At 37.2% G+C, this 23,411-nt stretch overlaps 1 protein-coding gene across 1 annotated transcript; it reads right to left on the reverse strand.

Moving 5' to 3' along the window:
- Nucleotides 1-1,886: 1,886 nt before the first annotated feature.
- Nucleotides 1,887-22,031, reverse strand: LOC146698463 (complement C4-B-like). Its single transcript, XM_085473572.1, has 41 exons — nucleotides 21,932-22,031; nucleotides 21,491-21,668; nucleotides 21,167-21,338; nucleotides 20,985-21,055; nucleotides 20,766-20,854; nucleotides 20,605-20,687; nucleotides 20,415-20,502; nucleotides 19,433-19,550; nucleotides 19,178-19,319; nucleotides 18,181-18,293; nucleotides 17,942-18,094; nucleotides 17,691-17,858; nucleotides 17,405-17,596; nucleotides 16,700-16,843; nucleotides 16,480-16,603; nucleotides 16,072-16,143; nucleotides 15,771-15,983; nucleotides 15,549-15,660; nucleotides 15,232-15,302; nucleotides 15,012-15,151; nucleotides 14,690-14,905; nucleotides 14,551-14,605; nucleotides 14,384-14,473; nucleotides 14,092-14,298; nucleotides 13,068-13,152; nucleotides 12,699-12,894; nucleotides 12,472-12,567; nucleotides 11,923-12,085; nucleotides 8,071-8,252; nucleotides 7,783-7,941; nucleotides 7,628-7,687; nucleotides 7,465-7,555; nucleotides 7,221-7,389; nucleotides 7,010-7,094; nucleotides 5,278-5,352; nucleotides 5,103-5,205; nucleotides 4,926-5,015; nucleotides 2,626-2,724; nucleotides 2,437-2,520; nucleotides 2,163-2,295; nucleotides 1,887-2,085 (listed from the first exon to the last, which is right to left on the reverse strand). The coding sequence occupies exons 1-41, from the start codon at nucleotides 21,994-21,996 to the stop codon at nucleotides 1,947-1,949; spliced, it is 5,085 nt and encodes a 1,694-aa protein (XP_085329698.1). The 5' UTR covers nucleotides 21,997-22,031; the 3' UTR covers nucleotides 1,887-1,946.
- Between the last annotated feature and the right edge of the window lie 1,380 nt (nucleotides 22,032-23,411).

Here is a 23,411-nt window from a genome sequence, read left to right on the forward strand (position 1 = left end):
TTAAACTTTGCACATTAGGTTTCAATAGACCACCAGACCAACATTTCTGACAACAAGCTGTTTGGTTTTATTAAAATCCGTTTTACATTGCTACTTGGCTTGCAGCCTGGAAAGTGTTCCTGTTTCACAATGTGTAACCATCTCCTCATTGGTCAGTTGAAGCCAGATTTCCCTTAAGTCATGTGGTTTACAAGAAATCATGTTTGTTTTTTCTGTTTTCATCCCCCCCCCCCCTCCTAGCTACCTTTGAAACTAAATGGCTGACAAATTATTTGACGAATACAGATTAATTGTTCTCTTTTTCTTTAGCAGTCATAGAGTATTTGTCATCTCTTTGTAATAGTTAGAAAAGCTGTTTATTCCACACTTGCTGGACATGGTGTCATGGTCCTGGGTCGAGCGACCCAGTGTTTGAGTTTTATGTATCTTTTGTATTCATTTGTGCCCTAGTTTAGTTCATCTAGTTTATTTTGAGGTTGCTGTTTAGTCCTTTGTTTCTTAGTGTTTATGTCATCTCCTCCTGTACGCAGTCTCCCTGGTTCGTGTGTCTACCTGTCATGCGTCACGTCTGTGTGGTTATGTTCAGTTCAGATCACGTCTAATCTCCATGTTTCCTGTTTTACTTTGAAAGTCTGTGTCTAATGTCAGTGTATGTAGTTTCACTTTTCCTGTCCTGTCATTAGGTTCATGTGTATCAGCTGTTCCCCCTCATGTGTTTCCACTTCCCTTGATCATCCCTTATGTGTATTTAGTCTCTGTGTTTTATTCAGTCTGTGTCGTGTCCTCACGACCAGTCTTTGTCATGGTTTTCTGAGTCTTCATAGAGAAGACTCATAAGTTACTCCGGTCTACTCTCTTGTGTTCGCACCTGGGTCCACCACATGCACCACCGCATGGTCTGTCTCCTCAGATCGTGACACATGGTCCTTATGTGTGTATTAATTAGTGAATTGAATAATAAGGTAAATAAATATAGCAAGGCACTTCATGATATTCAAAATTAAACATCATTATGGTAATTAGATTGTTTTAAACTATAAATATAAATCTTTTTTCCAGTTGCTTCTGTTTCTTGCTACTTTGTGTGTGTATTACTGCTCCTTTGGACTAGTACTGTAATACACATGCAATGTCATTTGCTCAATATTAGACGATTTAAATGAAACACAGAACATTGTTTTGCATATAAATAAATGGTTAAAGGTTACAGGTTAAATCACAACGTGACTGAGTCATAAGCTTATACCATTTTGATTCATGGGTAGCTAGTGTTGAGAAAGATGGCATTACCTCTCTTTACATCTGAGAGAGGGTAAAAGGACTTAACATCCAGCCTTTTATGTTAAAAGTGTTACAGGGTGCTAAAACAGAGTTTATCTGTATGTGATTTTGCTAATAGTTAATAGGGTCTCTGTTTAAAAAGTCTTAATCTCTAATGCTATGATTATCACCCAGTAGGCAGACTGAGGTCAGATGGAGGCAGGAAGGATACTCGCCCAGCTCTAACTGCCCTCCTGATGTTGATCCTGCTCCCTCTGATTGCGTGCTTGTCAGTGTAGCAGCAGCTCTCCTCTAAATCTGTGCGCTTGGTAACTAACTAATGAAAATTAGTGGCCTTTAATAGACCTCAAGAATCTGTTCATTTTTAATGGTAGAGTAACCTGTGATAAAACATAGGTTTTTACCTTTGCTGTTTCACAAAAGGTTAAAAAGGGAATGTCCAGAATTTAGACTTTTTGAATGCAGGATATTTTATTAAAGCAGTTTAGAAGGAGCAAAGGAAAAGCCAAATCACTAGATACATGCAGAACATACATGTGCAACTATGTGATGTGGCAGTAGAATAAGTAAAAGCAACAACAGAAACTCTTAACATCCATGCTGTGTATCTGATGGGAAATTCATTTAACTGACTTGCATGAAAATGAAAATGAGAGCAGGTTGCTTCACTGTCTGCAGCCATCCACCTTGTACTCATCTACAAACTCATCAAACTCCTTGCAAACATATTTATTGACACTTTTACTACATTCTACTGAAGGTTTCTTTTCAACCCACGTGTTTGATTCCAGCAGATACTGCATCCTATAAAAAGAAAAAATGGTTGACCAGAGAATCATTTTATGAAAACACACTTTCCTTAATATCACTGACATACTCACATTCCACTTGAATCTTTTGTCGTGCCATCTTTGCCCATGATGAGATACTGTTTTTCCAAGTGTAATTTTCCTTTGCAGTGAACCCTCTTAGCAAACACTCGGACTGAGTTCTCACTCACTGACGCATCGTTATCTAGCAGAAGGATTAGACTCAATAAATTATATTCATTATAATCATAATATTTAAAGAAAGCTTTTTAATAAACATAATGAAACATACGATATAAGAGTCAGTTTTACAGCATCTTATAAGGCTTGTAGTTAGTTCACTTACTTGATCTGAGAACGTCAATTACAGAAGTAGTGTACAGCTCAAAGTTACTCTTCACAGAAATGCTGGTGACCTCAACAATGTATGCTGGAAAACAAAAAAAAAAAAGGCTTAATATGATTAATATTTAAAAATCATGATAGCAAGCAGTTATTATTTGATGCAAATAAATGTTTTGTTTAGAATACACACCATAATCTACGATAGGGAAGAAGCAAGCATGTTGGACACGGTTAATCTTCCTAATTCTTCTTCTTCGATTGAATGTATCTTGTAGTTTATGACAAGGTCCTATAAAAACATGAATGAACATGAGTGAGTTTTCAATTATACATCAACCTAATAAGGCACTGGAATGCTTTTATTCACAAATACTTGTCAGAATGTGTGCATATTAAGCTAATTGCTTTCAAACACTATCTAATATTCATTGGTAGATGTCATTCATTCATTGTTTGCATGATAATCGATTACACAGCAGGGTGATTTTACAGTCATATGATGCATTTTGGGTTTAAATCAATATTTCTCATTCATAGACTACAGTAACATTCACGGACGGTCGATATATATTACTGCATATACTATATTACCAGTATAGTAAGTATTCATTTACCCATCCAAATCATTAAATTCAGGTGTTCTTCCATGGTCACAGGTATCTAAAATCAAGTACCTAAGCATGCTTCTGCAAACATTTGTGAACAAATGGTTCGCTCTCAGGAGCTCAGTGAATTCCAGTGTGGTACCATGATAGGATGCACCTGCCCTTGCAGCTAAATATTCCAGAGTCAAGTGTTGGTATTATAATTAAGTGGAAGCGATGGGAAACAACAGCAATTCAGCCACAAAGTGGTAGGGCAGTCAAATCACAGTGTGGGGTTGGCAGATTTTGAGGCACGAGCGCACAGAGGTCGCCAGATTTCTGCAGAGTCAGTACCTACAAACTTCATGTGGCCTTCAGGTTGGCATTTCTCAAGCTTCTCGTGCTCTTCCTGCCTGATGTAGCTATCACTTGGTATAGCTAGATCTATTGCTGCAGCCATCTTCCTCTGCTTCTCCACTACTACTTTGTCTGGCTGCTTAGCCATCACCAGTTTGTTAGTCTGATAGGATCTTAGCTTGGTTATCACATTTTGACCTCAGGTCTTACTCAGCACAAATGTTCCAGTACAGACACTTTGGTTATGATAATCCTGTTCAGAGAGGTGGCTGCGGGCTGCTTTTAGACCCACTAACCACTAAGCATCGTTGTTATGTGTTGCATCCTTCTCCCATATGTTTTTCTAGTTTTCCTTCATTTCCAGGCTGAGTGGGGCTGTTCTCATATTGTTCCCCTGCCACCTAGAGTACTCCTTGAATGGTTCAGTGGAGTATAGCTGGTTTATTCTCCTGCCTTCTATCTCTGTATTCTACCTCATCAAGGGGTGAGCCAAGGCTGGGATCCTTTTTTTGGCAGGCCTCGGATTACTTCTTAGACCCTTTGTCAGTTAACACTGTTCTGCAGTTGGCTAACTGACCTTTATCTTGACCTCTAGTCTCCTTATCCATACAGGGTACTGCTCCTTGTGGCCCTTCATCTTGTAGCCAAGTATCTGAAGGATAACTGTTGCTGTGATATAGATCACCTGGTTGATTTCAGTGATGGTCGCAGTAGGGATACTCTGTAACTCTGGATTAAATCTTATGGTAGATGTTCAGAGTTTTGGTATTCATTCATGGAGGGTCCAGCTTAGCCGGGATCTTCTCTTTCAGGTCAGTTGCTCTGGCTTTTAATGTACCTGTTTTTTCTTGATACCTGATCTCAGTGTGTGGGGATGATGATATCTCCCTCCTAACCTGATATCCTGATTCTCCCTTGCTATAGCATTTGTGTTGTATCTCATCAATCTCTAGTTGCAATAGCAGTTGCTTCTTGAAAATGTTGGAACACTGAGCTACCAGTGTTTTGAATGTTAGTCTAGATGAAGAATTCATCGGTCCCACATCCTCTTTCACTAGGGTTACATGTATAGTAGCGTTACAGCAGTTCTCTATTATCATCCCTTATCAACTTATGCTTTGTCCTAGTAGCCTAATTCTCATCAGTATACCCTGGTACCTCAACACCTGACGCACACCTTGTTAATCCTGGAGACATCCGAGCCACTATGGCTTTATTTATGTCTCGCTCATCCGATGTGGGTGTATTTAGGTGCACCCTTAATGAGCCCTGTGAAAAATTTCTTTCTTACATTAAATGAAAAAGGAGTTTCAGCAGAGTCTGTGCAGCCCAATCACAAATATGGGCTAGTGGTCTGTGGCAAAAGCAGTTTAAAGAAAATTTCATCTAATTTTGAGTTATGCTTTACAAACAGCACTGATAATAAAATAAAGATTGTTTCAGCTGAGATAGTTACATTAATTTGACTGTTTCAGTGTTTTCCAGATTTAGATGTTTCAGTTTAGACAGAGGCCCTAATAAAGATTGAACAGTAAAAGTATTTTCCTACTTTCTGCGCATTGGCACACGTCCTCCGAACACAATGTGGAGACCATCTTGCTTCTTTGCGGTGCAGAATAGAACACAGTACACTTTCGATCTGCAGGAAAAACACAAATAGTCCTGATGATAAAATCCCTTCTTTCCTAACAAATACATACAGAAATTTCTGAAATGAAAATCTTACTTGGTTCATAATAATCATAGAACGAGACTGGAGCAGGCTGTAGAAGACCAACCGGTACCTGCTGTGTAGCTTCAAAACTAATACATTCCTCAGATTTAAAAAGCTAGAGAGATTAAAAAAATGTTTCAGTGTTGGCCAAGTACAATTATTGTATATAATTTGAATTCAGCAGTACCTCATTGAAGTAGAGCAGAACTTTTCCAAAAGACTCCTCAAAATGGGAAATGTATTGCTCAGATGGCTCCATTAGCTGGAGAAGACAAGAATTAATTGATTCTACGTTATAGCAAAAAGGAAGTTTCTGAAGTTTACCTTTGATTTCCTTTTATTCCTTTGTATTTTATCTATTCATGTCCATGTGTGTTATCTTTCCATTTAGTTATTTCCCTTCCTTTTTCCTTCCCCAGCTGAAAATAATGTGCCGGGAGTCCAGTGTTCTCACCGGTTCTAGTGAGCCTCGACCTCCCAGTGGGGCAACAGACTTTTGCAAATATGTGATGTCTTGATTAATCGAGCAGATATTTGAAGTTTACACAGCTACATTCTCGCCTGAAAATATCTTAAAGGTTTAGTTTGTGAACCAGAAAGAGTAATATTAAAACTAAGTAGCTGCCGCCATTGTTAGAAACTGGAATTGGTTGGGCGCGCTATGAATTCTGGGATAGTTTGGGCCACAAAGGATACACCCAACCAATCTTTCAAATCAGGGAAAATGAAGGACGCATTTGTCTGCCCCATTTGGTGCATCCTTCGAATTGGGATGGCCTTCGTCGCCTGGCTGTGACGTAATCGGCCTAGGAATTGGGACACAGCTAATATATGGTCTTTTGTTTGATCATATGAAGCTTTTCTCCTTCTCTAACAAGCATCAATAAGAAACCTTGATTCTTACAGAATGGAACTTCATTCCTTGCTTCTTTTTTCTGCTAGCTGTAAGATATTTCAAAGCAATTTTATGGCTATAGGCCTAAAGAAGCTTTGTTCTTGTTGATTGTCAGTTTAAAAATAAGTGTATTTGGAGTTTTGAAATCTGTGTTTATACTGCCTGTGTCCAAATGCAGCTAAAAAGGCTAAAACGTTACTACATGCCAGACAAAATGATTTAAACACCTTGATTCACAGAAGCACAGAATATTAAACATATCCAGGTGTTACCATTTGTTCCTAAAGTGCAAGTTGTACTGATAAAAAAATGACACAAGAAACATATCACATGACGCAAACACATGATACCTCTTTCATGTGAACATGATGGCATGATGATCATAGCTTGTTATAGGTCACACCCCAGTCACCCTCTATTTGAACTTTTGTTAAGTTCATGCATGTCTTTGCATTCTCTACTGAGCTACAGTTTTTACTTCCTGCTTTAGTTTGATAGTCCTTTGTCTCTCCTGCTTTGTATTTAGGTTTACTTTCCAAGTTTTCTTGTTGCTTATTAGCTGTGGTACACTCATGTTTCCACTCCTCCCTAATTGCCCTTTTGTGTCTGAGTGTACTTAAAGTGTTTTACTGTTGTTTGTGTTTTACTGTTGTGTTCACTACATGTTCTATGCTAGTTTTAGTTTATTTGGAGTTTGCTATCAACCAAAAAGGTTAACTTTTTGCTTACATCTGTTTACCTGTAGAGTCTGCTTCTGGGCCCTCACTCCTCCAAAATATGACATTATTTGTCTGAACTTTTGCTGTTTATAATTATTGGACTTTAAGTATTCATTGACTGCAGGACTGATTTGTGCCCTAATAATAATGGCTTGTTTTATTATGTGCCCTTTATTTCCTTTGATATCAGCATCCAGATGTGACACCCAGGACCACAGGTGACTAAAACAGATGTGGTCCTCCCTTGCTCCTGCTGAGCAAGCAAGGGACACAGTGATGAAGAGTAAGAAAAGACACCCACTAACCCTCTCCAAAGTTTTAGTTTCAGCCTTAAATCCACTCAGTAATGTGATGTCAGCAATGGCCATTCCTGTAAGATTGCTCTTCTGCCTATGGCCACGGAAAGGAAAAGAGATGTTCTGAGATGGCTCAGGAGTTGTGGACTTTTTATTGCAGAGTTCTTTCTTTTGTGTATATTAATAAATAATAAATGTGATGTGGATTTTTTTAACTAACCTGACACAGACAGTGTAGGTAACAGCCTCTTTTGTACTTAAGTTGTTATCAACAGTTCTCCTGTATCGGGTGTGAGCATCAGACCCCTCAATGGCTGTTCGTCCCAGGTCTTCCTGGTCTTGTTTCGCATCATCGTAGTCATAGTATTCATAATTTTCTAATATCGGAGCTAGATAGACAAAGATTAATGTAAGTGTGTGCCTTTTATCAGTAGTTGTGATTTGTTAGCATTTACAAATCTCACCAGTGTACTTCACTTTCCCCTCCACTCTGACACTGATAGACACCTGGTCACATTCATCCTTGGGTTCCAATAAATGGTAAGCCTTAACAATCTACAAGGGACATTTAGAGTCAATTATAGATCTGATTCATAATATAAAAACAAAGAAGTGAATCCAACATACTTTAAACTTAATTTCTCCTTTTCCAGTCAGATTTGCAGTGATTTTGTTCCCTGTAAATTTCTAGAACAACAGACACAAAAAAATGTATTTAGAAAAAAATTCAGAATGGGATTTAATCTTATATAGATATGTCTGAGTGCAATGTTTTATGATACCTTCAAGTCAGTTTCCACTCTTTCCTTCTTATTTTCCAGTTGAAGTGTTACAATTTCATTCCTTGTTGGGGATGTGAACTCTGCTTTCATTCTTGTTTCAGAACTGGCAGATTTCTTTAGCTCATACTCTGCGAGGGCTTCCAGGGCCACGAGGGTATCCTGGGAATGGTAAGAACTTATTAATATAATATTTAATATCTCTACTCTGATGGTGAATATATGATGTCAGACAAAAAGGGAAACAGGAGCTCCATTCAAAGATGTACTCTTTGGCTCTAGCCTAATCACCTGTGTTGACTTGAAGCCTCCATAATAGTTTTCTTGGGAGTTTAACCAGCAGGCTATTTCATCAGCCTCTTTCACATGCCCAAGCTGAACTGCAGTTAGGAGAGCATAGGCTGTTGTCTCTACTGTGATAGCATCCACCTTTTGGTTATCATCAGATGGCCAGAAAGAACAGCCATCTTTCCCTGGTAATTAAAGATGCATAAACAAATAAATCAAATAACAGCAAAGAGTAATGTAATTATTAAACAATATAATGCTAAGTGATCCTTCTTTCCAGATATCCCAACTTTTCTCAGTTGATCATCCATTATTAGCAATATCGAGAAATTCAATTTAAATTACAGATAGCAACAGTGGATTGTACACCGATCACCCAGACTTTGTGCATTGAAGGTAAGTCCAGTCCAATCGAGTTCTCAGTGTTGGTGTTGTTCCTACATAATCATAATAATTTTGTTCCAGAGTAAACATTGGAACTGACCATTGACATTGTTTAAGCATTTAGCCAAGAAGTTAGTGTAACCTAGCTGAGAAAATTTCTTTTATTTTTCAAATTTCTTTCTTTCTCCCTTTTATTTGTATCATTGCATTTTCACACTTTTACTTGAAAAAAATACTTGTTTTGAAAAGAGGTGCAATCCTCTCTCTAATTTTATTTTCCTGCTTCACAGATCGCGATGGGTGATACTAGTTTAGAAGCAATGCTCGTCCCGCCTTCCAAGCAGGAGGATCACCATCACGTATTAGCTAGGTCTTTTGCACTTTGAGAAGTAAACAAGACAGGCTGCAGACAGTCCATGCTGAACTATTGGGGTCTTCTTGTTGATAGGAGCATGAGCTAGAGAGACCGTGTGACTGTGTGCCTTGCTATGTTCGCCCTGATACCTCATCTTGTATTTATTTTGGTGTCTAAAAAGCAGCTTGAACTGATTCCTGGATTTTCTCCGGATGGAGATGGCGAGCTGGTGCCCAGACTGAACTGAACCCTTGTTAAAGAACTTCATTCTTTTCTACCGGTAACAAAACAATAACAGAACTGAAATTAAAAGCAATCTTGACTTGACTAATAGAACTTTGGTTTTTTTTGGTTTGTTTGCTTTGTTATGACAGCTTATTACTTGGTATTGTTGAAATTGTAAATTGTATCTTTTGTGTATCTTTTTCACTTGCATTCACCTCAGTTCCTGTTGTAATCCTGTCAAGCCTAGTCACTGGTCTATACTTTTGGCTACTTTTGGCTAGACTACTTAGCATGAGTCAGGGGTTACCTTAGCAAGGCAAGGCAAGTTTATTTATATAGCTCAATTCAACAACAAGGTGATTCAAAGTGCTTTAGAGAGACATTAAAAAATAAAAAGCATGATTTAAAATTGATTAAAAAAACTGTAGATAAAATCAGAACAATAGATAAAATCAGTAGTTAAAATATAAGTTTTGAAATTTAAGCTTAAAAGTGTGGATTTGGTGCTTTATTCAAATGCAGCTGAGAACAGGTGAGTCTTCAACCTGGATTTAAATAAACCGAGTGTTTCAGCTGATCTGAGGCTTTCTGGGAGTTTGTTCCAGATATAAGGAGCATAAAAGCTGAATGCAGCTTCTCCGTGTCTGGTTCTGACTCTGGGAACTGATAAAAAACCGGATCCAGATGACCTGAGGGATCTGGAAGGTTCATACTGGGTCAGGAGGTCACTGATGTATTTTGGTCCTAAACCATTCAGAGCTTTATAGGCCAGCATCAGAACTTTAAAGTCTATCCTCTGACGGACAGGCAGCCAGTGTAAAGACCTCAGAGCTGGACTGATGTGGTCCACTTTTTTGGGTCTTAGTGAGGACTCGAGCAGCAGAGTTCTGAATGAACTGTAGATGTCTGACTGATTTTTTAGGTAGACCTGTAAAGATGCTGTTACAGTAATCAAGCCTACTAAAGATGAATGCATGGACTAGTTTTTCCAGGTCCTGTTGAGACATCAGATCTTTTATCCTTGATAAAAAACTTGAAACTGCTTTTTCAATGATCTTACTTAAAAATGGGAGATTTGAGATCGTCCTGTGGTTGTTCATTTGTGTCTTGTCAAGATTGTCCTTTTTCAGTATAGGTTTAATTACAGTTTTTAGTGGTTCTGGAAACACACCTGACATTAAAGAAAAGTTGACGATCTGTAACAGGTCTGACTCCAAAGTCTTTGAGACCTTTTTGAAAAAACTTGTTGGCAGGACATCTAAACAGCAAGAGGAGGAGTTCAGTTGACCTAAGATGTCCTCCAGGTCTTTGCTGTTAATAGGGTGAAACTGTTTCATGGTGTTTAAACAGTTTTTCGGTGGACGAAGTACATATCCTGGATCTGCTGTTGATGTACCAATTGCTTGTCTAATCTTTTGGATTTTGTCTGTGAAGAATTTGGCGAAGTCATTGCAGGCCATGGTCGAATGAAGTTCAGCTGCCACTGACACAGGAGGGTTTGTTAGCCTGTCAACTGTAGAAAATAAGACCCGAGCATTATGACTGTTTTTAGTGATGATGTCAGAGAAGTAGGACCTCCTTGCACTCCTCAGTTGTGAATTATAATTGTGAAGTTTCTCTTTATAGATGTCATAGTGGACCTGGAGGTTTGTTTTTCTCCATCTGCGCTCAGCTTTCCTACACTCTCTTTTTTCATTTTTCACCAGTGTGGAGTTTCTCCAGGGAGACTTTTTCCTTCCAGAGATAACCTTCACCTTAATGGGAGCAATAGAGTCCATTACATTTAACATTTTAGCTTTGAAGCTATTGACGAGCTCATTGACTGAACCTCTGGACAGGTCAGGTGTTAATGGGAAGACCTGGTTAAATATCTCACTACTGTATTCAGTTATGCACCGTTTTGTGATCACTGCTGTTGATATATTTGTGTGGGCTGAAATTTTACTGTCAAAGAAAACACAGTAATGATCAGACAGGCCCACATCAGACACAGTAACCTTTGAAATGCTCAGACCCTTGGAGATCAGTAGGTCAAGAGTGTGTCCTCTATTATGTGTGGCCTCTGTTACATACCGAGAAAAAGAAACACAACTTTGGATGGGGCCTTCAGCCGTAAAGCCACATATTCAAAAGACTGAAAACTTCCAGGTGATAGCTGCTTACATTGAAATGATTCATTGAATAAGACAGCAACCCCCCCCCCCCCCCCCCCCCCCCTTCTCCTGCTCACCCTGGCCTCACTGATAAAACTGTAGTTAGGAGGGGTCGTCTCGATGAGAACAGCTCCACTGTTACTTTGGTCCAACCAAGTTTCAGTTAAAAACAGTTATCATTAATTAAAAATGTTTTCCCAGCTAAGGATCTAATGTTTAATAAAGCCAACTTAAGTGTTTTAGAGTGTTTGGGAGCAGTCTGTGGCACACAAGGTATGTTTACTATATTTAAAGATCTTTTAGAGTGCCGCTCTCTGTGTTTTGACCAGGCCACATGTCTCCTTCTGTCACCTAAAAGTACAGAAATTTGAAAACCTTCTAGTAAACAGGGTCCCAGCTTCTCCTGGGAAAAGAAGCAAAGCATTTAAAGAGCAAAGAGAGGAAGCGTCCACACTCACAAAAGGGGGAGGAGCAAGCCTGAAGTTGGCTAACACCAAACCTAACTTGATCATTTATTTATTATACTATATAACTTATTAAATAAATCACTTGAAATGCTTACCATTTGTTCCAGAAAAGAGTTCTACATAATGAAGGGAATTTGTTTTTCTTTTTTCCCATATTTCAAAGCAATGACATCACAACAATATGGCTGGTTAGTTGCAATTTTGATCCCGGACTAACATTATTATGGTGATGCAGAAACAGCCCTTACATAAGAATATCAGATACACCTACTTTTAACAGCCCCTGCTTTAAGTTTTGCCCATGTACGTGAATGATCTGTTCCTTCTGGCAGGCACACTGAGAGGCAATAGGCTGTAATGGCAATGGCATAGGGATGCTGAAGCTCCGCTAGGTGTGATAGGAGATATGATGTCGATCTCAAAATACTTGCTTCCTAGCGGCAGAATAAAGAATAAGTGAAAAAAAAATTAAAAGTTCCAATGCAAATTATTAATTGCCATTTATAAGAGAAACATCATAATCATACAAACATGTTGTACTGGGAGATATTACTATTTAAATTAAATGTTATCATTCCAACTTTTGATGACGTTCTGCTTTCTTCATTTTTCTGATCAATAGTGTTTGAAATTTGATCATAAAATAAACTTCTGTTAAGCGTATTTTTGTATTTGATGAGTCATCAGAGTTATGAGGATTCATCCTCAGTGCAACTTGACTCTTGATATTTTAATTAGCTTTTGAGATGATTGACTACGTTGTCCCACTGTCACTGCTAATAACAGTTAGCACAGACAGTAGGTTCAAATATCAACTTACCACATCATTTCGCACTTCAAGCTGGAGGAATTCAAGGGACCGGTACAATGCAATAGTCATAAACGCAGTCATGGATGCATCTTGGTTTTTGCCTTTCTACATTAAACACACAGAAACAGTAGTGTGCATTCAAATGTATGTACTTCAGATTTATCTATAAAAATCTGATACTGGGTTTACATATAGGCCAACATGCAGACCATGTTTTAACTTTTGAGAGAAGTTACCAGGACTCCTCTGTGTATCACAGGATTTGGATCACTGAACGACCCATCCTGAGTATTCTGTATTTTGAGCAGGTATTTGACTGGTTTCCTGATATTTATTTCTGGCACAACTTTATTAATTCGACCCTGCAGTCCAAAAACGGCTGTTTGGCGTTGTGCCACCAATGAAAATATTTTCACTACAAGGGCAGTCACCCTGAGGACAAAAGAAGATAAACAAGTGAAAAGAGCATATGGAAAAGTTTGTTTAATAGTCGTACAGAGTAAAAATGAAGAAAATTTGTTTTTATGTGACACTGTGACAGTAACAACCAAAAAACAACAAAAATTGAAGAAGTAATAATAATAGTGGCAATAACAAATACTCACCAATTACTGCTGTGTGGCATTGTATAGAATGAGCCATAAGATCCATCAGCTTTGGTTCCCCATTTTGTCATAACCCACGTATAGCCTGATTAAATATATATATATATATATGTATGTATATAATATTTACAACATAACTGCTTTTTCAGTTACACCAGACAACATATTCAATCGACCAGCCCAACCTAATTTTCAGTGCCACAGATCAATATTATATATATTATTTGTTATTTTTAATGGAAATTGAAGAGGAGAACATTTGAAAAAAAAAAAAGAAGAAGAACTGGTTGAGAACCAGTTACACCAAAATAGTTGATTTATAGGGTTTAAAAGACAGAGTTCTTCACCTGATCCAGTGAAAGAATGCAGCACAATAGTAATTGTGTTTGTGTCACATCATAAGTCTTGTTACGTAATTAATTTATTCAGTTAATAAATGTTTCAGGGGTTGTGGCAGGAAATGTCATCCAATTGCTTCACAATACGGGGCGCTAACAAGAGTATATGTAGTGGATTTTTTCCTCATGGTGTATCTATAAAAGTAAACTTCGTTCTACTTTATAAGCCTACTTTAGAGAGGAACACCTATAATAGGGAGATGTGTAGTCTCTCATTGAGTCTTGTTTACGCTGGGGGTGACATTACAAATATGTTGCTGTTGCAACAGAGAAACCAATAACATAATGAAGAAAAACTTAATCCAGCTAAAAAGTACTCATTCACATTTGGAGAATGGCCACTAGTACAGCCTCGTGATGTTTTCTCTGTATGTATTATTGTAGGGTCTACCTTACAATATAAAGCATCTTGAGATGTGAGGTGCATGAGATGAGGTGCTTTATAAATAAATAAAATTGAAATTGAGTTCCTTTCTTTTTTTTTCTTTTTTTTAAAGTATTTTTTAAAGACAAAGAATGGATTCAAGAGATAAGCCAAAAATATTAGAAATTACAATTACAAACATCCTCAATAAATAATAAAGATGTAGTTATACAAGGAATTAACTGTTCTGGTGTGTACCTACCATGCTCAATTTTATTAAGAGCATCATCTCTGCTTCCAGGAGGCAGCTCAAGCCACTGATTGCTCAAGTCAAGGTACCGGACAGCTAGAACTGTGGGAGCCAGTTTTGACATTGTCTGCTCTAAACATCCAGTTGGCAAAACGATCATCTTAGCAATTTTTTCAGGAGAAAGAAGTTTTCGTGCAAATGAACTGCCAAATCCCTTCCCTGTTAGATGAGAACACTGGAAAGTTAAGAGTCCAGCTATTTACGAACGTCTGTGAGTTGTATGTCTGTGTCTCTCAGTGTCTACCTTCTACTGAAACAAATATATTGGAGCTGGAGTCAGGGACTGTGTCATCTGGTAAGGATCCATCAATGATCAAGGTCTTTGAGCTTCTCCCTATCATAACAAAAGTAAGCTGATATAAAGATAACATCTGACATGAAGGTTTTACTGAGAAATACCGAATCACTCACCATCTAAGTTGAGGACTATGGTTTCTTCTTCTTCTCTCTTTTCAAATCCTTCCATCTATAACATAAGATGCCTTGGTTTGGATTGTTAATTACTATAAAAAACATTTCATAGAACGATAAACTAATGCATTTCACTCACCTGCACATTCAAAGTTTTTTCTATTGCATCTATTCCGAAGCTATTCTCCATATCATAGAGACGTATTTTGATGGGTATTGGACCAGCGACCATGGGCACAGCAGAGAAGGAGACAAAGTGAGAGGATTGGGGTTCAAGAGTAATGTTAACGTAAGATGAGGTGGTGGCTGAACCAGGAGAGCAAAGCCCTTCAGTTTGTTCCATGTGCACTGCCACCTGTGAACATGCAGGTGTCCAAGAAGACAAAAAAATCTTTACTTATTCCACACAAAGTAGTTACTGTTTCCAGTGACACTCAGCGCTGATGTTGAGGTTAATCTACCTGCAGTTCGGAGTCATCATAGTTGTAGATAACAGGTGAAACCGACAGCTGCTCAAATTTTTTCACAAATGAGGGCAGTCTCAGAGACACAAATGACCTCTTAAAGGCTCTGATCTCCTCTGGCTTAACGACACAGAAACCTGAGTGAATAGAAATAAGTTGCAGTTAAGGAGCTCCTAAATATCTGTGATGTGTTTATAAAGCACAGAGTTATTATTACCGGTGGATGGAGATAATGTGACAACCTGAATCTCCCATGTGGTGATGGAATCAGGAAGGAGCAATGAGTAGCTACAAGAGTTTTTGATGAAGAGAAATCAAATTAAATCAAATCAATCAGACAAATGACACAGTTTATACTGGGGTTCAAAGATAAGCTGCTTAAGTGAAATAATCACACTCACAGTATTCCCAGCAACACCAATAAAGATGAGTACATAGACAAAGCTACTGCATAGTGTAATTAAGCATCTAACCACTGTATTTGACTGGAAATGGAAAAAATGAAATATGTTTATTAACATTAAAAATGCTTACGTTCTTTTGTTGGTGACTTCAAATTCTACAAATTCAAAGCTTGGGGGAAAATATCTTCGAATGTATTGAGACGTGTCCAAGAAGAAGTCTTCGATATCATCAGCGGTTGCACCTGAAAACAAAACAAAACAAAAAGATAAACAAACAAAAGTTCATAGTCAAACTTTAATAACCCATTAAAAGCTACTGAAGTTGATCTTTAAAGTGTCATTTTTATCTCACTCCTGCCAAATCCTTTTTGGAGTTCTTCTTGGATCATTTTTTGTCTTAGACGCTCGGCTTCAAGGCAGCACCTTAAAAAGACTTCAGCACAAGTTGGATTTTTTTTCACTAGAAGGACCCGATCTGCTCTTTCCTGACAAGTTCGCTCCATTGGGATTCGAGAAAATCCATGAACACAACACTCTTGCAGGCTTTCCTCTGTGTAGTTCAGTTCTAAAGGGAATGAGAAAAGACAAATGATGCACTTTCAGGAGGTATTTTTGTTATAAGACTAACATTTTCAATACCAGAATCCTCTTACTTAAGGTCATCATTTCCTGTTCAAGGTCCACTGAGCGTCTTTGTCGCACAGATGGTGAAGCACAGCCAAAGTCTGAATGCAACAGAAAAAAAATAAAATAAAATAAATATATATATATAAAATTAACAGTAACAGTCAGCATACCTCATACATTTGCTCAACAGTAGCTTTATTTTAACTTTCAGCTTTTGTCTATTTAAAAAATCCTTGTTGCTTTTTAAGGTCAACAGGGCCCATATTACAAGAATAACACAATAGTGGTGTGTAATCAGCACTTCCTAAGACTTTTTTGAACCCATATTTTGGATAACTGTCTATTCCAGCAGACAACCATTTATTTGACACCAAATATAAAACACAAACTCTTTTCATTTAGTATTTTCATTTCAATGTTAATTTTTCTCTTACCCTTTCTCCATACAGACAGATCGTTAGATACAGCAGCCAAGCCAGCGTCTAACAGAACTGATGCTGAGTCAGGTCCACCACCATAGGAACAACCCAGATCATATGAGTTCATAGTAGAGAATACCTGACAATTGAGAAGAAAAGCTTAGACTTACTACTATGATTACCTATAAATGACAAAAAATACCATAAGTATGAAAGTAGTGTGTAAGACTGTAACCTGTTTGGGTGTGAGTTTATTGTCAGCATTGAGAGCGTAGAAGGCCTTATCCACAGCCAGCAAAGCCACTTTTGCTCTGTTCCCATGTAGATCAAAGTCTATCTTTGATTGTGTTTTAGGTGCAAATGGACCTTTGGGTTGAACCTAAATTAAGACATTTAAGATATATAAGGATTTTCATTATTTTATGTTCAGTCAAGGAAAATTCAAATAGTACTTCTAAAACCAAAATCAAATAAATCTATCAATATAAATACATGTAGACAGGGGTAAATCTAAATTATTTAAATATATGCTATGTTTGTACACTTCCATTAGTTAAATATTTGTATGTAATGTCACTTCCTGTGTGTGTGTGTGTGTGTGTGTGTGTGTGTGTGTGTGTGTGTGTGTGTGTGTGTGTGTGTGTGTGTGTGTGTGTGTGTGTGTTGGAGTGGGGGGTGTTATATGATGATCTAAATGATCATTGGAACAATTTATTAACCCCTTAAAAATAAGAGGAAATTACATAGATAAACTAATATTCATAGGACATATTACAGTGTCCTGCAATGTTCTTGTCCAAATACTTATGGAAGTTATAGGTTAACGAACACTAAAAAAGGATCCAAATTAATGAGAATGAACAGATTTAAGCGCACACATTTGAAATAGTTTTGTTTTCTCTGCTCGTGCTGCACTTTTTTATCTGTTCTGTTTACTTACCTTGACATTTAGCTCACATTCATCCCTGACATCTACCCACACTGAATCAGCTATGACGTGACCGTTAGTGTTGTGATAGTAGCCAATCACACGGAACGATGGAACCATATTATGTGTTATCTGCAGTTGGTGTTTAGCTGATATACCAAGTGGGAGTGAGCCGGTGTTTACTACAATTCCCCGGCTTAAGACCTGAAACAAAGACAATTAAAACGTGTTTAATCAAGACAAAATGCTGCTCCTTTATGAGAATACACAATATTGCATTTAGTCAGATATTTCTGACCATGTAGTGTATATATCCACTGCGTGGGCTGTTGATGGTGTTGAATGTTATGGTAAGGAATTCATTCACAGAGTAGATCCTGCTGGTAAAAGTCATGTAAAGGTAGCTGTCATGTTGAGAGGAAGCACGTCGCATTATTTTTCTCTCTCGTAATCCATTTGTAGAAACCTGTTGGAGGCAGATGAACAAACAGTTAAAACTGGAATCAAATCTGTTAAACAACACCTTTGAATAAGGTTGGGGATACTAACTTCAACTGTAATATCAGCTTTATCATGAACATTAAAAGTATTGAACAGTGCCCCGTCTTGATCAGTGGTGCCTTCCCAAGGCTGTGATGTTGGTAGATTAATATTTACTGGCACACCAGCTGCTGGAGAGCCATCTGGCAGACGCACGAGCACCTATATGAAAAACAAAGAAAAGTGTTATATTAAAGATCATTACAGTAATTTGTGTAACTATTCCCATGTGTTAGTTTCAGACATACCACCATGTCCAGTGGATATCCAGGAATAAAATGAGATCGAGTTCGAGAGAGGTCTATCGTGTATTTGTGGGCGAAGATTCGCAGGTAAACTTCTGCCTCTTGTATTTCACCACCTAGGCCAAAAAATGTACACAGTATTATCAAGAAAAATAAAAGGTCGCGTTAATATTTCTCCATGTCTTTGGCACATTGCAGTGGGTTTCTCTTTAGGTTTTAGTTGTATTAATATTAACTGCATTATCAGTCATATTGTAGTGTAAGTTCTGTCAATTAAATTAAAATTTCCATATAAAGTAATATATAGTGTTTGCACAGTAGGACAGTCTACTTCCACTAAGTTTCAGTAATTTAATAGTTTCATGAGATTATATTCCATCTAACCATTTTTATAACTGCTTTTGCAGTTGTAATGAAAATGGATGGGTGAAACTAGGGTAATGCAGAGACTGTACCACTCCCAGCTGACATATAGGTGAGACAGCGGGAAACATCTGGTGGTAACAGTATAACTTCTAGAGGGTAGAAAGTTTCTAAAATCTTGTTTACACCAGAGTCTGCAACTATTTTTTTCTCAAAACATAACTGCTCAAATACATTTCCAGAGGGTTACCCACATGGTGAGACTGACTTCTAAAAGGACAATGTTTGAATGATTTCAACACTGTCATATCTGCAGCTGTTGGTCTACTACTGTCCTTGTATGTTTTTCAAGATGCTTTATTTATTTAATTATATCTTGCTTTACTGTGACTATTGTACATTGTAATTCCTAAACTACAGTATACTAAAGTAAAAGAGAAGCAGTATTTAGATTGGCTCGTATGTCCTGTGTATGTATCCCGTGTATAAATTGACAATGAAAAATATTCGAATCTTTCACTCTAACATATTGTATGTGTAGGGTGTACTTACCTACAAAGAACATTACTGATCAAGTAACAACAATAAAACTACAGTTGAATAATTACAAACGGATGAATGTAAATATCTCCTTTACTTTGTATGTTGGTAACAAACACTCTCAAATAGAGTTGATCTCCATTTTCCTGCATCTTAGAGACAGTTGTGCTCAGCTGGTTCTGAAGTTTTGCATTTGTCTCATTTAACCAAAGAGAAACCTTTGCATTTCCATCTTTGACCTGCAACAAACAGTAAAGCTTTAAAAAAATGCAACAATGCTGATTTACATTATGTTACTGATTTTAAAATTAGCAGGATTTTTGAATTTTGAATGGACTGTCTACATCCTCACCGAACCAGTCAGCTCTAGACCCTTGATAAAAGTGGTTTTCTGATCACTGGAGCCATGTTTTTTTACAACTCCAATTTGGCAGTGATAAGCTCCTTTAACCTTTTCACCATGTGTGTACCTAAAGAAGAAAAGCAAAGAAAGAAAGAAGGAAATATGATAGTAACATGTACACTTGAAGCATTCCTACAACTATCATATCTACAATTTTAACTGATTATCAATCAAGCAGAGGTCTTGGGTCTGGGTAATTGGTCACACAGGGTACAGATTTCCAGCTGAGCCTCGTTCAGGTCAGCTGCTGTCACCCTCAGCACATTCAGCGCAGTAGTTATTCTTGGGGCTTGGTACTCAGTCTTGAAGGTCGGGGATGATATCTCCTCCCTGACCTGACTGTTGTACCTCATCAGTTTCTATTTGTGATAGAAGTTGCTTTAGAACGGCATGTTGTAAAATCCTGTTGGGTCTCAGAGAATCCACAGGCCCCACATCCTCTTCATGTAACCCCTTCCACTGGGATTACTTGCAGCTCCCTATTCTCAATCACAAGAGACTCCACCCATCCTGCATCTCACCTGTTTGACCTACTGTCCTCTGGGAGGCGCTACAGGTCAATCCAAACCAGTACCAACAGACTCAGGAATGGTTTCTATCCACAGGTGATCTCCATACTGACCACATACACACAACCCAAACTCAAACATCAATAACTGTGACAAGCATACAACACACACACACACACACATGACAATGTGCAATATTACAGAACTCACTTTTAAAATGTTCATATTTTGTTTTTTTAGATTTGTTTTTATTGTATTTATTCATACATGCTACAACGGGGAGGTGTTTCTAATTTCGCTGAACATCCTATGTTTAATGACAGGATATGGGATCTGACTATTTTCAAGGTTTTTCTTGATATTAATTTGTAAAGAAAGCTTATCAGCAGAGTTATTTTAACGGAAAGAAAATAAGTACTTACATTGCTGAGATGGTGAATTGAAGCTCTTCATCAGTCAACAAAATGTATCTCTGATCCATTGCGATGTTCACATCAAAGCTTGGTAAAACTAGAGTTTTTTAACAATAAACAATTTTTCCGAGTCAACATATACTTTCTGTGAATTTTAAGAACAATATAAACTGTGTGAATCAGTTTATAGTAAACTTACTAAATTTCTGAACTTTGAACTCTCTGAAGGCAGCATTTGCTTCATCATTCTCATAGTGTGCAGTAATCTTCCACATACCCGTTCTTTACAAACAACAAAGTACAGTAAGCGTCAAAGTTGCTTGACATCTTCACTTTTATTTGAAATTTGTTGTAACCTACCGAGAGATTTCAGGTATGGGGAATGAGTCTTGATGTACTCCTCCCTTTGCAATCTTCATGATTTTCAGTATTTTGTTTCCAGCAGCATTCTATCATAGAGTGACCAAAACACAGACCAAGACAAGAAGGCAGGAAAACTGTATGTCTCTGTCTTTCAAAGTTATATTTCCAAAGATATATTTATAAAGAAAATATATAATATTAATAATTATAACTCACAATTACTGATATGTGGACAGGTTCCTCATGAGGCCTCATCGTGTGGTCAAGAGTGAAGATTCTGTACTTCACTAAAAGAACGATAACATAAAAGGAATATAAAATGTCTTTTTTTTTAAAGGTTCACCGTTAGGTAAAGTCTGTAGAATTGCTTCATTTATTTTTTTTAACTTTGTTTTTACCTCTGTCTGCTGGGTTATAAATTGGCTGAGCTGTCTGAATGAAGATGTAGCCCCTGTGTTTTGACACCAGAACCCTTGTTAACTTCCTGTTGGGTGTGAAGGATTGGCTCTCTGCCACGAGCATAACGTAAGAAGGAAATTGAGGCAATCTTAACAAAGAATCCATGTTTAGCTGTAAAGACGTAAATTATAAAGTTAGGGTAAAGTGGGTAGTTGCTACTCTGTTCTGTCTAAGCAACTTGAGGCAACTGTTGTTGTGATTTGGTGCTATATAAATAAAATTGAAATGTCTGTATTGTTTACTTTCTGGTGAAGTTTGCATACCTTGAGCTTAACTAGTTCTGTCTTCTCTCTGCATGAAGCATTTCCCTTCTCAGACAAAATAGTATTAGAAACCTCATCCTCCAGGTAGAGACTAACAGGTCTGTTACAAGTTTCCATCTGGACAAATACTTTCTCATTAACACCCACATGAAACACATTTGGGGCTGAGATGATGAATCTGCACACAAAAATGAAAGATAGTGTTTGCTGCATCATTCATTAATCTATTTCCCATTAAATGATTTTTCGATAACTATGCAATCTGCAGTGCTGCATGTTCAGTATTATCTACAACATGAACTCAAGTTGAGTCTTAGGAAAGATATATGGGAATACTAATACATGTAATTTATTTAATCTATAATGTCAATCTTCTATATAACAATAATAAATGAGTCAACATCGCATTAAAACATCACATTTAGTTCTTCCTAAATTTACCTGTTTTGCGCTGAACACTCCACGATCCATATTAGGAGCTGTATCACAAAAATGTGGCACATCATCGCGCTGCTTTGATTTCTTTGCCTGCTTTGACACAGACTTTAGATTAACTGAGGTTTTGTTAGTCATCCACCCCTGTATTTCACAACATTTGGATCTTATCACTGCCCTCCCCCTGGTTTGTTTTTCCAGCTTGAGCTGAAAAAACATCTATTGCATCTTAAAGTGATAAAACTACATGACACTCAAGACATAATATGATAACAGTTTAATACTACTAGATGTAGCATGTGTCCTGATGTGCGCAGATGTGTAACCTACATGTGATTTCCATAGTGTGAACATTTTGGTGTTAAAAATATACTTAATCTGTACAGATTTACATAAAACATAGATTTTAATTTTGCATATTACAATAGACTCTCAGGCCAACATTTCTGAGCACAAGATGTTTAATTTAAAAAAATCCTTTTTATATCCCTGCTTGGCTTGCTGCCTGGAAAGTGTTTATTCCTTTCTTTCACAATGTGTAACCATCTCAGTTCAAGCCAGATTTCCCGCATGTTCCCCCTCCCATACCTGTCACACTAAACAAATGGTTTATAAATGATTTACAAATAATCAGTTATGTTCATCATTATTCTTGGTAACAGCAGCTTCTTTTCTTTGAGCAAATCAGAGTATTTTTAATCTCCTATTAATAATAACTAAAGTGTCCCATTTAACACTGTACATGATCCATATTTGTGTATTGATCGTTCCCCTTTAAACAGCCAGTCTTTTGCAAATTGAGTGGCTCTGGTAATAATGACAAAGACTGAGATGATATCTAAAATTTTATTTTTCTACACAAACAGCTTGATAAAAGAAAATATTTCATTCATTATATATTTTCTAAGTCAGCAAAGCACATTGTGACATTTTATGTTAAACATCATTATTATAGTTATTAGATCAATTTAAGCTTAAAACATACGAACAATGGAATTAAATTAAAAGTTCAACTTAACATTAATGCAGCATTATATTCACTCGCACAAACGACTGTTGTGGAAATATAAACACAAACATCCATGTAAATATTGAATATCTTAATTCCGATTAAATTTGTCAGGTTAGTATAATGTTCTCCTAAAAACAAATTATTAACACAGACTTCTATACAGATTTGTAAAAGAAAAGAAAAAGTAAACCCCACAATAATTACATGATATGCCACAGTCCTGCCTCTGAAGACTTAACTGAAATTACCAAAAGTGACTTTAATTTGAGAACCAAGTTCTTGTGGTTGTTATAACTCTAAATAAAAATGCCAATAAAGTTCAAATATAACATGACTATCACTTGAACCATTATAGCAAATGCCTTAATGGTCCACTTGAAAAAGTAAATCTTTTGGGCATTTTTTGGCCTTTAGAGTTCATTATTTGTTTTCACTTGCTCTAACTATACATGCCATGACTGGTTAACTTCGTGA

Source organism: Copadichromis virginalis, linkage group LG11, assembly GCF_057382275.1.
Source record: "Copadichromis virginalis isolate Kocher_CV1m ecotype Utaka linkage group LG11, C_Virginalis_male_GT1.1, whole genome shotgun sequence".
In the NCBI taxonomy this organism is placed as follows: Eukaryota; Metazoa; Chordata; class Actinopteri; order Cichliformes; family Cichlidae; genus Copadichromis; species Copadichromis virginalis.